The sequence below is a fragment of the Doryrhamphus excisus genome, linkage group LG19 (assembly GCF_037039965.1).
Source record: "Doryrhamphus excisus strain RoL-2023G ecotype Guam linkage group LG19, RoL_Dexc_Guam_v1.1, whole genome shotgun sequence".
In the NCBI taxonomy this organism is placed as follows: Eukaryota; Metazoa; Chordata; class Actinopteri; order Syngnathiformes; family Syngnathidae; genus Doryrhamphus; species Doryrhamphus excisus.
This window is the reverse complement of record NC_136375.1, coordinates 10,004,294-10,021,925: the sequence shown is the minus strand read 5'-3', so window position 1 is coordinate 10,021,925 and position 17,632 is coordinate 10,004,294. Positions and strand designations below refer to the sequence as shown.

The window sequence follows — 17,632 nt, the reverse complement described above, 5'->3', positions numbered from 1 at the left end:
TATAAAAAAAACATTAACAGATTAATCATGATTAATCCCCATTAGCAACTTCATCATAACTGCATTGTGCCTATTGTCAGAAACCAGCCATCACATTTGTTGCTAAGCAGATTTAATTAGTCATATTCCAATTATGCCCACTTGTTGCTAGGCGGAATTCACGGGACTGAATCATAACTGCCCTATTTATTAGCCAATAAAAATGGTCATGAGCAAAACTCACCCCACACATTTGTCCTATACCAACCATTGCACACTTTCCAGAATTTCCAGAATAGAATCACCACTCTGTATTAAATATAAAATATGAAAGTTAGCCTATGGAAGAGGAGGAGGATTTGAACCTTTTAAGAGCTTTTATGCCAGCTCTTTTGCACACAGCAGTGCAGAATCTGGAATGTACTTGCACTCATGCACATAATATCTGTTGACAAAATCCATGACCCCCTTCTGAGGAAACCCAAGTTTTTGTAGCCCCTCCTCCTCCTCATTCTCCTCCTCCCGACGCTACACCCGCCAAAGCCTCCACAACCGCCATGAAGCCCAAAGGTGTTCCATGGAGGACGCTGCTGCCCAGAGATACAGAGACGGGACAGTACCAGCGACATGTGGACTGTGTGGAGGAGTGCGACCGTGATGAGATCAACACGAGTTGCAGGGAGATGCCGGGAGTAGCTTTCCTAACGGGACGCTACAAGGCGCTCATTGAGGAAGATATCCGATTTAAAGAGGAGAAGAAGAAGAGGAAGAAGGAAAAGTACAAAAAAGTCAAGAAGGTTGGTATGATTGTTATGCGCTGTTGTTACCATGTGGACTAACTTAACTGATCTGATTTCTTTAAGAACGTTACACATTTCAGACAGAACACGAGCTGGAGGACTTACTTTTCCAAAGCATCTTGACTTCCTGTCCCCCTTCTGACCCCCACACTCAGAGTGGTCCGCCCTTTCCTGTTCCAATGAAGCGGGAGACAATGGAGTTTACAACGCTCCATTTTTAGGACTACTTAAAAATAACAAGACCCTGCTGTGCTTTTGTTGTTCAACCCTGCCTGTGCAGAAACATGAATCAGCTGTAGTGGGAGGTTTAGGATAATATGCAAAAGTTTGAGAAAAATGAAGCGGGTATGCTGGAGCCTATCCCAGCTGACTTTGAGTGAGAGGCGGGGTGCACCCTGGACTGGTCGCCAGCCAACCACAGGGCACATATAGACAAACAACCATTCACACTCACATTCATACCTATGGACAATTTGGCACCGCCAATTAACCTAGCATGTTTTTGGAATGTGGGAGGAAACTAGTGTATATAATATAGTCCCCGCAAAATATTCAGACTTTAATATTGAAAAATTTCCTCAGAGCATTTTATTATTTATTATTTTATTCATTTATTATTATTTGTACCCAATAAATGTTACTTATGTGCATAAAATATACTTTTTTGTGTGGAAATTATTACTTAATTCTCAAAATTTCACATTAATTATCTTAAAAGCACATTTTTTTCTCATGATATTACAAATACTTTGACTTTTTTAAATGTATATTTTTACATTAGGACTTATTTACATTAAATTACCCATTTTACTTAAAATTTCACATTAATTCTTAAAATTGCACATTTTTCCCCTCATAATATTAGAAAGTTAATCTTATAGCGTGATTACTTAATTATAATATTTCTATTCAATTCAACTTTTCATTCATTTCATTCTTTAATATATTATTTTTTAAGTAGTATTTGAATTTCATGCAAATAATCTAAAGATGTGTGTATATGTTTGTCTTCCAGAATGTTGGAAAAGCACTGCGTTCCACATGGAAATGCTTCATGCTGGGCCTGCACAATTTTGCACTGGGCTACTCGACTCCCATTACAGTGGCTGCCACCTTCATGCCTGACTTCAACCCGGGAAGAAGCACAACATAAACCCCTGTCCTCCTCATCCTCCTGTCTTGTAGATTGACATCCTGCTCTTGGACTAGTTCCTTTCATTTTTTATAATATTCATTTCTATTGACACTATGTGTGCCTTGAAATGTGTGGTTTGATTCAAATTAAACTTGTCTTGTGGGAAAAAGTGCACCAGAACAGTGAACACCAGAAAGCGAGTGATCGAAAGTGAAAGTGAAAGCACAGAGTTGTGGGATGTGCATCTAATATGATGAAAACGTGTAGTGGTTACCATGGATTTTTAGTGATTATATATGTGTCGGTAAATATCTAAAAATGTACATAAAACGCAATGCCTTTCTGTGTCATGATCGTATACGATATAATATATATATATATATATATATATATATATATATATATATATATATATATATATATATAGTGATCATTTCAAAAGTGTACTACAATGGACACACTGATATTTACGTGTGAGTATACTCTTTCTATTTTGGTTTGTATGTTTTGGTAACAGTTGCTTGGACTTTACGTCACTAGATTGTGTTTATAGTGAATAAAATTTGTATTCAAGCAAAAGGTTGGTCGCTTACTTCTGACGTCACTACTATGCCTTCCTTGCTTCCTGCTCTGTTTACATACATGTTACGCAGAAGTTTTTTCGTGTATACTCTATTTTGTTTTAGTTTTTTTGCAATATCTGTTTTGAATTTTACGTCACTAGATTGTGTTTATATATTTTTTTTATTTGGGTAAAAAGTTGATCGCTTACGTCACTGCCGTGCGACAAGAATCCTTGCTTCCGCTGTTTGCTCTGTTTACATGCATGCTACAGCTAAGTTTTTGGTGAGGATGGCGACCCCAAAACCTGTCAACGTCAGTTCTGTGCCTATCGATGGTTTCAGCAATTTAAGAATTACATCAATATGGACTTTTCTCATGTCTGTAAGTTCAACCCCAATTAAACATGCTTGTATGCTGTAAGCAAAACGCATCGCCGCTTCAACGTTTGTGTTTTCCGACTTTTAGGTGCAGTGGTCAGAGCCGTGGCTTATTGCCGGTTTAGTGTTTCACATTGTGTGTCTGTCCTTGACTGTGTTGACGTGCAAGTATTACAGAGCTCAGATCTGCCACTTCCTCCTCATAGGTACGTTGAAAAACGATGTCTGTAGTCTCTAACCTCTCAATGTGATGCAATGCAGCTTTACTGCAATACAACCTTTTAAAAGGCTGGATTTGCACCATGTGTAGATGTTGCTAATATGGTCTGTGAGTGTAATCATCTGACACGATCTTATGTCACCACAGTTGGCTTGGTGTACAGTGCGGAATATTTAAATGAGCTGGCAGCCATGAACTGGAGGTAGGTTATAATTTGTAGCACCTTTTTGTTCAATGTACTCAATCCTGTGTCCATAAATAAGCTGTCATCTATTGCAGGTCTTTTTCCCAATTCCAGTACTTTGATTCTAAAGGCATGTTCATATCACTCGTCTTCTCCATTCCGCTTCTCTTCAACGCCATTATTATTGTGGTAAGTAATGCTATCATTTTAACGCTATATCAAACAGAGGTGTTTATGAATGTTTGTGGGGGCAAAAAAAAAAAAACCCTGCTGTCTACAGACGGTGTGGTTGTACAAGACCTTCTCCACCATGGCCGAGCTGAAGACGCTGCAACTCAAGCAGAAGGCACGGCGACAAGACAGAACAAAGACTGACTGACTGATGCGTTTGTGTCGGGTTTTACTGGCAGGAATTATTAAAATGCAAAACCTTTGCTAATCGCTTGATTTTTGGTGAAAAAAAGTGTTAAAAGTCCTTAAGGACTGGTTGTCTTTCTACAGCAAGCATTGAAAGGGTGGTGACAATATAGCAAAAGGACCAATTGTTTTGTATTTAAAAGTTATTTTATATTGTTTACTTGTAACAATAAAGCATTTTGGGAAAGGTGTGTATTACTAGCATTGATTCTTGGTCTCTAGCCCACAACAAGCAAAAACCTCGACTCCATAGTATCACGCCACAAAGTCAAATTATGTTAGAATCCACAGCATTATGCCACAGTGTCAAATTATGTTAGACTCAACAGCATTGTTTGTTCAAATTATGTTAATAAAATGTTAAAATGGCCAAATACAATCAAATATTTTATTTACAGCCTTACCTGTGAAAGGTAGTCACGTGAGATCTCGTTTGGATTGTAAACCGTTCAGTATAATTCCATGCAGAACATGAATTAGGCATCTTTTAGTACTTTCTTGCCACATACAATATGGCGTTGCCGCCGACGTAGGATTGAGCGCTCCATGAGGCGTCTACGTCACCCGAGACACTCGCACATGCGCATCACGTCCACCTTAACCGACTCACTAAACTCGTGAGCCCACGTGATGTCCAACTCTGGAGGGCCGAGACACTGCAGGTTGTCTATCCAGGAAGTCACTAAAACGGCTCCTCCGATTTGAGGGAAGGACTTGGTCAACACCTTCTGGAGAAACCGGTTAGAGAGAAAACCTGCAGTGTCTCAGCCCTCCATTGACAAGTGGTCGACTGGGTCCAGGTTCGCGATTTCCCGAACCTTACTACTTTTTAATTTAGCTAGCAGCAGCAGGCTAAGTGAACGACTTAACAGAGTCGAATACCCGCGATTCCCGGTTCAGAAAAAAAAACTCGTGAACTTGAACGACTCGGTCAATACTCGACCATCACTGGAAAATAGAATCCACTCCGTCTATTCCAAACCTCGCGAACCAGGAAGTAACCTGACAACTCGGAAAAATCTAAATGAAAACAAACACAACATTCGTTCTCATTTTTTTTAACCATTCCGCCGACGATTGAGATAATTTGTCGTTATATATTGTGAATTTGTCACCTAAGACTCAATTTGAGCCCCCCTAACTTGAACGGTAAGATTACAACCATGGCAGAAGTACTGGGTGGTGTTCATGAGTTTACCACAAGAGGGCAGCATTGAGTAAAATACATCACAGCCAGGCCTACTCAAATTAGAATGACTCATGGCTCATTTTATTTTAATGCTGGAAATTGTACAGGCGATGTAATTATATCTACGTCAGAGCCTCGATTTTTTCAAGTTCCTCAGCTCTTGCTAAATCAAATTGCACTTTTCTGGCCTGGGGGGGCTGTTTTTTTCACATGTTGCAAAATGACATTTTCCTCAGTTCCATGGCTGTATGCAAAATCAAGTTAAGGAGCAATAATTGACCAAACAGATACGATATATAGCCCATGTTGAGAGTTGAAATATTGTTCCAAACACAGTAAATTTGTTTTAAAACATTGTTTTCTCATTTAGAGCACACAGTTAGCTAGCTTTCTAGGCCGGTCATAGCGCCGCAAAAGGGGATCAGGGGTCGCCACGGTACTGACAGATTGCCATTACAATGATTTGTTATTTGAGGTCAAATTAGAATGTTTGTCGTGATGTCGTGGAGTGAATGGACGACGGGTTGCTCATGCAGGTCGGTAACCCCTCCTCGTCTATCATTTCCGCTCTCTATATTCTTCAAAAGGCACCCGTTTGGGACGCTTTGTTGGACAATCCGTCACAAACATGTTGACAGTCTCACCAACATGTGTCTGTGTAACGTCTTCCTGCGGCTAGGGAGGTGATCGTTTACCCCCATCCCCGCCCTTCCCCCCCGGCACCATCTTGAAGTCTCCTTATCAGATTGTCATGCATGGATCACTGTCTTTGCCATTGCAAAGGCAAGAGGGGACATGTTTACAAGAATGTTCACCTTCTATCACCAGGGGGGGGATTTGGACACAAACACCCTGAGACACACGGCCGGAGCAAAAGGGTCAGACTGGTTTGAGTGGGGAGATGATGGAGGAACGTAAGGACTTCAAACAGCAAACATATCGTCCCCACTTCCACGATATATTGACCCATTCATCAGGTATCATGACACATAAGTATGAAACGGGTAAAAAAAACGTGCATTTTTGGTTAGTTAGGAGGCTACCTCCTCCCTAAAAAGTGTGAAAATCAAGGAGTAACGCGTTTGTGTCCATCTGTGAATTAGTTAGTTAGCCATCTTGCTACTTCCTGGTTTATAGAGAACAGCATTAAGATGTGAGCATCAGACGGACTACCATTTTTATTATTTAGACGCCAAAACAATAGTTAAATTTTACAGAAGCCCGTTTCCAGCACTCAAACAAACAAAAAAGTATTTCCCAATGGAAAGTCATAATTATGAGATAAAAAGCTGAAATTACGAGATAGAAAGTCATCATTATGAGATAAAACATCATTATTATGAGATAGGTAAGTCATAAATACAAGAAAAAAGCCAAATTAATAGACATATTCATATTATGAGACATGAAATTCCTAATTATTTCAAAATGATTAGATAATTGTTAAAAGTTGAAATGATGAGATATAAAGTCAAAATTATGAGATAAAAAGTCATTATTATGAGAAAGGAAATAAAATAAATAAAAGAAAAAGTAAAACTTAAGCGATATAGTCAAAAGAAATATGGAAATCAAAATTATGGCATAAAAAGTCCAAATGATTAGATAAAATGTCAAAATTATGACATTAAAAGTAAAAATTACTAGATAAAAAGTCATTACTATAATAGAAATAGAAATAAATACAAGAAAAATATTCAAAATTAAGAGATATAGTCATAAAAGAAATATGGAAGTCAAAACTATGACATAAGAAGTCCAAATGATGAGATAAAAGTTGAAATTAGATGAGATAAAAAGTCATTATTATGAGATAGGTGAGTTATAATTATGGCATAAAAAATCAAAATGATGAAATGAAGAAAAAAGTCCTAATTATGAGATCCTAAAAATACAAGATAAAAAGTGAGATAAACTGTGAGATAAATTCATATTTAGGAAATACGACGTCAAATCATGAGCTAATAAGTCATAATTATGGGATGAAAGTCATAACAACATATAACGTTTAAATTGTGAGATAAATATCATAATTATAACATTGGTGTCATAACTTCATTCATTTTCTACCGCTTATCCTCAAAAGGGTCGGGGGTGCTGGAGCCATTCACGCTCACATGACTAGATATAGTCATATTATAATATACTATATTGAAATATGAAATTCCTAATTATTTGAAAATGAAATTATGAGATAAAAATTGAGAATTATGGGGCATTATATTAGTGTAGTCTTTTTGCCATTTGAGTCACAGTGGAACCGCTCCCCCACACTAAAGGCCAATGGTAGAGTCCAGTCCATCTGAATCAGGGGTGTCTACATCGTAAATGATGATGCAAGGGCCACTTTGATCTCTTGTTAAGCAACACGTGTAGCAATGCTAAGCCCGACGGCTATTCTAGCCTTACTGTACATGTACTGTATACTCGGGGGACACTTCCTATGTAATGACTTTTCCGACCGCTAGAGGGTAGCCTTTACATATGTCATTTATGGCAATGCAGTCAGGCTCCCGACTATTCCAATGTATTTATTCAATAAAAAGGAGGCTTATTCGCAAATGAGAACTTAAGTAAGGGTCTCTAGGATCCTTTGTTTGTTTGTTAGATGCCGTTTGCTTAGCTTTGCTTGGCACTGCTCGCGCCCCTCATACATCTCACTTTCCACTCCCTGAGTCTGAAGAATGTCTGTCAGAGTTGCAACGTGCCCTCCTGAAGGTCTTGGTCTTACAAAAATAGCCTTCTGATGTATGATGCAGCTTATCTGCAAGAGAGCAGGAAATACCCTTGAAGGATGGGTCTGCTGGTAGAACATTGAGACGACAAATGGACAGGAGACAGGCAAAGGAGACATAAAACAAGAATGTGTGTGTGTGTCTTTGTATTCTTTTAAAAGTACAAGACTGTAGCTAAATAGCGTAGTCACTTGCAAAATTATATTGGTGAAAAAATGAGTTACTGAATGTAATATAAATATAATACTGTAATACTGCCTCTTTCTTGTCAGACCGCTCGCTGCTGATTGCAGAAAGCAGCACTTAATAAACTGTGGTTGGATCTCGTTAGACCGCAGCTGTGCCTGATGTTGTGGCCACGAGCAGTGTCAAACAGTTGAATCATCACTCTGGGATTTGTGTGTAAATTTTATTCCTCTCCGGATTCTACGCTAATTAACTATGTGTTCTGTGTGTATTTACCATAATTACAAGCTGTAGCGAGTGCAGATGTTAACATGGCGGCCTTGCACGTACAGACGAGGGCCCGTGTTGCATTAGGGTGCCTGGTTTTAGGGTTGAACATATGTAAATGTGGCAAAGATTCCATCCGCTTCCTGACCTTCCATGTGTAGTGTTCGTGAGACAGCATAGCGCCTACACCTTGTTCACGCCGCTATCGGTGTCCCATCGCCGGGGGAGTCATGATCGAATATGACTATTTTCACATTACACGACATCCCATCCCGCAATTCAAAGAGACCTGGCCGTGACGGATGGTGACGCATGAAAGAGACGCGATGCCGTAATGTGACATGAAATGAACACGGTCCTCTGATAGACTGCTTTTGTAGCGTGCTAAATCTCAGTCAGCTAACTTTAATGCTCCATTACTTTCCATTCAAATCAACTCAAGATGTCCAAACACTTTGATATCCTTTACCTTTTCTTAGCAAATAGTTATTAGTGTTAATGGAACCTTTTTTCTCTAGTCTGTCCTCCTTTGTAGTGTTCACAGATCATGTCATCTATGGTGGTGTTTTTTTTTTTTTTACAAAAGCCCAGACATGGTTTGGGCGTCCCTGATGTAGACCATGCAGTCCCAGGGGTCTATTGCCCTGTTGCACATCACATTTGGGATTTATTTGATGCTATTTCTTATATGCTGCTTGTTCCACACAATCTCTTTTCATTAAGTATTTGAAAACAGTACAATAAAGTACACAAAATGGAGGTACACAAGATGGAATTTCCCCTTGTGGGACTAATAGAGGCATATCTTAAAAATAGTAGTTACTGAAGAACTAATGACGAACTAATGAGGAACTAATGACTAAGGCACATATATTTAGAGTAGTTACTGAGGAACTAATGAAGAACTCAAGGAACTAATGAGTACAGTAGTCACAGAAACTAAGGCACAAAGATTAGAGTAGTTATTGAGGAACTAATGTAGAACTAAGGAGGAACTAATGAGTAGAGTAGCTACTGAGGAACTAATGAGGAACTAATGAGTTGAGTAGTGACAAACTAAGACACACATATTCAGAGGAATTATTGAGGAACTTAGTAGAGTAGTTACCGAGGAACAAAGACACATGCATTTAGAGTACAGGAACTAATGAAGAATGAATGAACTAATGAGTAGTTACTGAGAACTAAGGCACATACATTTAGAGTAGTTACTGTGGAACTAAGGCACATACACTTAGAGTAGTTACTGTGGAACTGATGAAGACCTAATGAGTCAAGTAGTGACAGAAACTAAGGCACATATATTTAGAGTACTTATTGAGAACTAATGAGTGGAGTAGTTACTGAGGAACTAAGGCGCATACATACATTTAGAGTGGTTACTGTGGAACTCATGACGACCCAATTAACTGATTAACTAATGAGTCGAGTAGTGACAGAAACAAAGGCACATACATTTAGAGTACTTATTGAGGAACTAATGAGTAGTTACTGAGGAATTAACGAGGAACTAATGAGTGGAGTAGTGACTGAAACTAAGGCACATACATTTAGAGTACTTATTGAAGAACTAATGAGTAGAGTAGTTACTGAGGAACTGAGGCACATACATACATTTAGAGTGGTTACTGTGGAACTCATGAAGACCTAATTAACTGATTAACTAGTGAGTAAAGTAGTTACTGAGGAACTAAGGCACATGCATACATTTAGAGTGGTTACTGTGGAACTCATTCAAGACCCAATTAACTGATTAACTAATCAGTAGAGGAGTGACTGAAACTAAGGCACATAAATTTAGAGTACTTATTGAGGAATTATTGAGTAGAGTAGTTCCTGAGGGAGCTAATAAAGAACTAATGAGTAAAGTGAGGAACTAAGGCACGTACATTTAGAGTATTTAGAGTAGTTATTGAGGAACTAATGTAGAACTAAGGAGTAGAATCGTGACTGTGGAACTAATGAAGACCCAGTGAGGAACTACTGAGTTGTGGTTAGGGTTAGGTAGGTTCATTCCTAATGACCTACTGTCATTTTGTGTACTTTATTGTAAAGTATTACAGTAACGTGTTCTCCCTTCTATTTATATCCTTGTAACTTTGGAACTACAGTTGTCGTTTATTGCGGTGAATTGGTTCCAAACCGTGTTAATTAACTTTCCGGATGGAATATTTTTGCATTCTGTTTTGGAGAAGTTATTAATGTTATTAGTTATTAATGTCTTTAATTACGTATCGTGACAACTAGACAGCTCAGTTGCGGGTTCCATGCCGTTATTTCATATTATTTCCCATGTTTCTTTCTTTCCTGCTCTTGCACAACTGCCACTAATAAGTGTGATGATTTAATTCAGCCGGTGGCGTCGTTCCTTTGATGGATCATTGTTTGTTTCCTGCATGTTTGTTAAGGTCGTGTGCCATCTGTGTGTGTTTAGTTTCCTTTTTTGTGGTCTACCGATGTGAGAGGTGGCTAAAGCTTCCTTTACCCTCACACTTCAAGGTGCGTCACTCAGCCAAATGAAGTCGCTCGAACCGAGACGCACTTTCGATTTGGAGGCGTAGAAATCACCGTGAGAGGACGCAAATTTCCAAGATGAGTTCCATCTCATGAATTTCTCTGAAGTGGGAATAAACCTCTCTCCTCCCTCTCTCACTCTTTCTCACACACACACACACACACACAGTGCTGATGACCGTGTGTGTGTGTGTGTGCTTCCTGAAGGACATGTACAAAGAGGCAGACACAGACCTTCACACTCATAAAACATACTTATGGATTCATTTCACATTCAGGAGTGAATCCTTGGTTTGCCCCAAAGTGTGAGCGGTAGGAGTGACTCAATAGTACTCAACTAACCACACTCAAGCTGTTTGTTTAACTTTCATCACTGACCACACACACACACACACACACACACACAGTTGTCCAGAGTTGAAGGCATAGTTTCAAAAGCAACCATGTAGACCAGGGGGGTCCAAACGAAGACCCCTGATATTACTTTCCCCATAATTACCAGTACCAATTATCAACGTGATACAAGCATCAAAATGTGATATGCAACTTATGCAACTTAAATAGCAGGATTACTGTTGCAACGACACATCATCAGTAGGGTAAAACTAACCTAAACCTGACTGCAATATGAACTTTGTAAAAATGTTCATTAATATGTGCTGTTCCCTCTTTAAGTCAATAAAAAAATAACATTATTTCTCCGCACAATAGTCCAACATTATTCTCATAACCATTTTATTGTTAGAGTACAACTTTTTTCTCTTCATATTTTTACTTTATTCTTGTAAAATTACTGCCCATTTTGCAGGTTTTTTCCCCCCAAAATATTTTAACTTTCTTCATGTTGTTTTTCTCCACAGAGTTCATTTCTCCAACCGGATTTTCCAAAAATTACAACTTTTAGTTGTTTTTTGTCATAATATTACAACTTTTAAATATTATATTCTTGTATTATCTTATCATATTTTAACATTATTATTCCTAGTCATGATGTGCTATATATATATCACTATATTGACGGTTACTATGGTACCCACTATGTCATCGTATGGTCATATCACCTCGTACTTTGGTATGTGACAAAAATAAATAAATAAATAAAAAATACAAAATAATAAAAAAAAAAAATTAACATTACATTATATTAGGAAAGCAGGAGGTGAACAAATCTAACAGTTATTGATTGTAAAAGTACCAGATGGAGGGGTAGGATTTAATAAGCTTTGCTTCTTCCTACTCCTTTTGGACATGTGGAACTGTGAACTGATTATGTGATGCATTCAATTGTAACCTGATGCATGTTCAAATGAAATAACCATTACCATTACCATAGTTGTTAGTTGCTTATACGGCATTGTGCTTGATAAGAGGCCATGTGGGTTAACCATTCATTCATTCATTTTCTACCGCTTATCCTATCATGTTCAAATTGTCCACAATTGTCTTAATGTGTGCAGCGGTTCAGAAGTAGAAGCTAAAACAAACAATCCAGCAGTAAAACTCATTTACTTTTATGCCCAGAGTGATGACTCTTTGTTATTCCAGTCAGGTTTGGGGTTAGAATATCATGTCAATTGCGCAAGGGTCAGGTTATCCCGTTTGGTCATCGGAATGATGGCAGTAGCGGGAAATCTGACCCATCACACACACACACACACACACACACACACACACACACATACATACATACACGAGGACATGATGGATGAAATATGTGTGCTTCTCCTCTATTGTCACATTTCAGCATAATGGGAGGTAAATAACAACAAGTGAGTGAGACATCCTGTTTGCAAAGTCAAAATGTATAAAAGGTGTTAGTTGATGAAGCCATCACACAATGTCACAGTTATGTAACAATTATTAATGGAATGGTGACATCAAGGAGATCTACTAGATTTAGCTACAGGACATAAGTGGTTGCCAACCGTGCCATTTGTATCATTTTTGACACCAAGCATGAAGCTTTGCAGCGAAGAAGAAAAACAGTGCACTTTTCATGTGAATAAATCTGTTACAAATTGGTGTAACGTTTATAAACTGTATTATTTTTGGCTGAATTCATCTTCCAGCTTTTTCCAGTCATGGGTCTCGAGTCAGTGGCATGTTTGACTTGGCTTGGTTTTTAGGCTGCCTTGGGACTCTGCAATGGATGGGTGCTGGGGCCCTGGAATGCAACCCCTGCCATTCTGTGTATCAATGGCATTATGGTACATTTCGGATTTAAGTGAAGTGACCTAATCCACCTGTTAGTACCAACACTATCACATTACAATTATACAAACTATCAATAATACACAAAAAGGCAATGCAACAATGCATGACATTACAGAATACCACTACAGTCATCCCTCACAATATTGCAGTTTGATCATCGCTCCCTCACTGTATTGCATTTCTTTCTGATATTCATTAATTAAGAACTGTGATTGACTGGCGACCAGTTCAGGGTGTACCCCACCTCTCACCCAAAGACACCCGGGATAGGCTCCAGCATACCCGCACAACTCTAGTGAGGATAGACTCTGGCATAGAAAATGGATAGATGGATGAATTAACAAAAAGTTGCCAGTTCTCCTCCCAATCTGTGTGGAAGTGGTACATTTCCGACTTCTTCAGTTTAGAAGAAATAACCGGTTAGCTCACCAACTAGCTTATTCACGTGTCCCTGCAACATAAAAGTTAAGCAATATGTTGTAAACAAAGAATAATAGGAGTGTAAAGGTGATGATATGGATGCTATTACATGTCTGCAGGGATAATGTTAAAAAAGTAATAAACAGATTTTCCATGTGCTAACTACAAAAATATTCCTATCCTATCTTGCGGAAATTCATTTGTCATGGTTGGGTCTGGAGCCAATTAAACTCTATAAATGAGTGACTACATTAAAAACCAAGCTAACCCTTTTTCTTCCAATCTATCATCTCTATAGGAACTTTTTTGCTATTCAGAATAATGAACAAATCTGTGTCTGTCTCCTATCGTAATTTCGGAACAGGATTAAGGGCATAACTTTTGAGTTTGGCATTCTGACATTAACCAATCAGAAGACCGGAAAAAGGCATTAAAAAACACCACAAAAATCTACGACTCCACAGCTGTGCAGTTTACGGCTACTGTTTACAAGAAGTCGCCGTAGTGCCAACCGAAAACAAATCCAGTGTGAGTTCCCACCCATCCATTCATTTTCTATGCCTGTTGTCACCATTAGGGTCATGGGTATGTTGAAGCATAACCCAGCTGGACTGTACCACCCTAGACTGGTTGCCAGCCAATTACCATCCACACTCACATGTTTTGGTTCATAACAAATGGTTCTAAAATCATTTTTGCATCAACTTCCAGCAACGTAAATGTTTTTTTTATTGGGCCACAAATACAGAGGCCTGCAGACTATGACATAACTAAGATGCCTGAATTGATTTTACTCAGAACCGCATCACCAGAGAAGAGTTTTGAGGGTATGATGATTGTGTTGATTGCATCATTAATGATGGCATACAGTAAATGTTGCAGCGCTTCCAAAGAGCTCAGCTGATGTATGCTGCCTGAGTGCCTTTTTCCGTGCAGGAAATAAAATACGTCTTTTCTATGGAATACTGTTGTCAAGCCGCAGCTTTCTCGGAACAAGTATAATTGCTGACCTGATATGGGATCTGTGCATACTTCAAAAGAAATGTTCATATGATACTACATCAAATAGGGTTGCAGTTCATGAAACATGCTACGAGTATGACAAAAAATACAATTTGTACTCCTTAAGAAAATGATACATCTCTTTTCTTCTTGATGTGCTGTCAACAATGCATAGTTTAAAAGTCTCCTCTTGATCAAAACTGACATTCTAACTGTAACGTCTTCCTAGAGTGTGTTTATGGGTAACAAATGTCAGCTAAATCGCTCCATTTTCATGACATTATGAAGGAAAAACCTTCTTTCTCAAGATGAGCCTGCCCAGTGTATAATGTTGATATCTAACTGCTGTAAATTTAGTAAATACAAGGGGGTGACAAGATTTCCCGTCCGGAAAAACAACACAAATCTGCGACAATAATAAATTGATTACAAAATGAACTTCATAATTTTAAGTTTTCATATTTTGCCATGTGCATACCTGTCTGTTTTCCTCATCTCTAGCCTCCAAACAAGTTCACTCTGTGCACTGGTTTCAGCAATAGAACAACGGCATGAACAGAGTGAGCCCTTTCAGTCAGTGATACAGTCTCTTTGTCTCTGAGGGTGGAGGTGGGGTCGCTAGCATACACAGAACACGGAATAGTGAAATTATTTCAATATACTGTCATATTTTTAAAATATTTTTCCATTGCACTTTTCTTAAAGGGGACCTATTGTGCTTTTTCTACTTTTCTAACCTAAAAATGTAGTTAGAATGTTGTATTCTTGTGTTAAACGATGCCAAAGTTTCAGTTAATGAGGTTTGCACATTCAAAAGTGAGCCCTGAAAGAAGTTTGGGATGGCTCAAAACACTCTGTTCCAGAGGGCGTTGCAAAACTGTTCCTTTGTGATGTCACAGAGGAGCGGGCTTCCATATATGGGCTTGGCTGTCGGCGCAATACAATTTCTCCCCTCCCCCAAGCTGTGCTTCTCTGTTTACGTTGCTAGCAATGGTTCGTAAGGGAAAGCCACATCTGTTTATAATTCCTAAAGAGGCCACCATCAGGCACAAATGGTTGGAGTTCCTGATTCCCGACCAGCAAAATAAATGCATTTTACACTGGACTGTTTTGTGAACATGGGCGCCATTCCAATGTTACTTGGTTGTGTGGAAGAGTCAGAAAAGCATGAGTAAGTAAGAATTTATCAGCGTCCTAACTCTGCTTATTTTATGTAAAGCATTAAAATTTTTTTTTATTTCATTTAAGCAAAAGCACTTGTCTGTGTAGCATTATAGAGTGTGCATACAGGGAGCGGGGTTGCTAATAGCTGTTTCCCAACACAATCAGTGGCTCTACCCGAGGTTTTTACTAGTAGTCCTGCAAAAAAACATTACACATTACCGATGCGGTAGAAAACATTAAAATGCTAAAGCTACTTAGCATTGAGAGATGTCTTAAAGTAATCTCTTTTCTTTTTTTTTTCGGATTTTACGGATCGGATTCAGGATCCAACACATATGGCTGACATTTTAAAATGATAAATTGCCATTTGTTACCAACTCCGATAAAGTTGGTTTCTCAGCTAGCGGCACAAGCTAACGTCTCCTGAGGGTCTCCACAGAAGTCATGCATGCGTGCTGTCCTATGCAAAGTGATCAGGGAAGCATGCTCGTATCGATTGCTACGAGGTGGCCTGACATCTGGGAAGAGCTTTTTTTTTTTTTTTTTTTTTTTACTGTACCACATAAGCGCGAGTATCACTATCCAATGAAGAAGGTGGAACAGTTACAGCTGTTACAGTGGTGCTGTCATACTTTGGGTCAACAAAAGATCCGCTGACATGAGGTCACGGCAGAGTGGGAAAGTCTTCCACTGTACATAATCTGGAAATCAATTTCAAACTTCAGCGCTGTCCTCACATGTCCTCTTAATGTCAAACCGTTGAAAGAAAACCCATTCTGTCTGGCTAAACAATAAATTCCGTATGAAGGAAAGATAATATTTTCTCCTCAGCTGCTGTCAATTGCAGATTCACCATATTAGATTTATTTTACAGTATAATTGACTCAAGCAAAAATATACAATCCAGGATTGTCCGAGAGGAGACATCCAGACTCCATCGCTGTCAACAACATTGATTGTAGGTTTAAATTGTCTCACAAAAGGCACAATCATAACAATACTAATAATCATAATAATAAAATGGGGTATTGCTGTGGCTGGACTCCAGCTAAAACTCAACTCTGAATCCACTTCCTGTTTACAGGTCCGGAAGATATTTATTGAAACACACATGAGCACTAGTTGTATTTATGTCTTAAACAAGTTATTTTCTCTGATTATATCTATTATATAGGGTAATATGAGTGTAAATGTGACTATAGGGGTGTTATTCTATATCTAGAGGGCTCTAATAATATTAAAATAACTTGAACAATGTTGCTCTAGGACAGCTAGGAGATCAGGGTTCAATTCCACCCTTGGCCATCTCTGTGTGGAGTTTGCATGTTCTCCCCGTGCATGCGTGGGTTTTCTCCGGGTACTCCGGTTTCCTCCCACATTCCAAAAACATGCTAGGTTAATTGGCGACTCCAAATTGTCCATAGGTATGAATGTGAGTGTGAATGGTTGTTTGTCTATATGTGCCCTGTGATTGGCTGGGGACCAGTCCAGGGTGTACCCCGCCTCACGCCCGAAGACAGCTGGGATAGGCTCCAGCACCCCCGCGAAAAAACGGTAGAAAATGAATGAATGAATGAATGTTGCTCTGATCAACCAATCAGAGCCAATGCGGCTACCTGGTCCTGAAGTTGAATTAGTTAAAGAAACAGCCCCTTTGCAAATAGTGTGTATGTGACAGGGGCCAGCACTCCTGATTCTGAAGGGCTTGGGAATATCACATTGATATGGCAGCTGAAATCTGATTGGACAGAAGCGGTACCAAGACAAATAAAGACAATAGACTGTTGGGAATAAATGCTAATACTATCAAATACTAGAAGATCATAGTGAGACTGGTTAGTTTTAGCCTGCTGATGATGTGTTCTTGCAATAGTAATCCTTCTTTCAATGTAGGTCAGTGCTTCTGGTAGTGGTTAGACCAACAGAGAAAGCTTAGCTGGCACAACACCGTTGTGGACTAATGTTATCCTTATGGACACCATGTACATTAAGAATCAATACAACAGCCCTAGAATGGCTTAGCCTTCTGTGGAGACTTCCCACTAACCTATGGCCGATGGCTACCCACTGCTCCTCAAAGGGATGGTTTAAACAAAGAAGTAAATTTTGCTGTTCATGTGACAAAATAAAGATCTCTCTTTGTATAAAATAATGATCAAAAGAAGCAGCAAAATGTAATATTTATAGCACAGTCCACCTTGTATAGTTTAATAATGATATCAGTCCACATTGCACATCAATGAAGCAAGACGTATTGTGTTTTAA

At 38.8% G+C, this 17,632-nt stretch overlaps 2 protein-coding genes across 2 annotated transcripts; both read left to right on the top strand.

Annotated features, from left to right (window-relative positions):
- The first annotated feature begins 8 nt into the window (after positions 1–8).
- Positions 9–2,296, top strand: LOC131106789 (uncharacterized). The gene is made up of 2 exons (XM_058056206.2): positions 9–776; positions 1,795–2,296. Exons 1-2 carry the CDS (start codon positions 537–539, stop codon positions 1,930–1,932), a joined length of 378 nt encoding a protein of 125 aa, XP_057912189.2. The 5' UTR covers positions 9–536; the 3' UTR covers positions 1,933–2,296.
- Positions 2,297–2,697: 401 nt separating this feature from the next.
- Positions 2,698–3,927, top strand: tmem18 (transmembrane protein 18). Its single transcript, XM_058056203.2, has 5 exons — positions 2,698–2,859; positions 2,944–3,061; positions 3,223–3,277; positions 3,355–3,448; positions 3,540–3,927. The coding sequence occupies exons 1-5, from the start codon at positions 2,737–2,739 to the stop codon at positions 3,636–3,638; spliced, it is 489 nt and encodes a 162-aa protein (XP_057912186.2). The 5' UTR covers positions 2,698–2,736; the 3' UTR covers positions 3,639–3,927.
- The last annotated feature ends 13,705 nt before the right edge of the window (positions 3,928–17,632 follow it).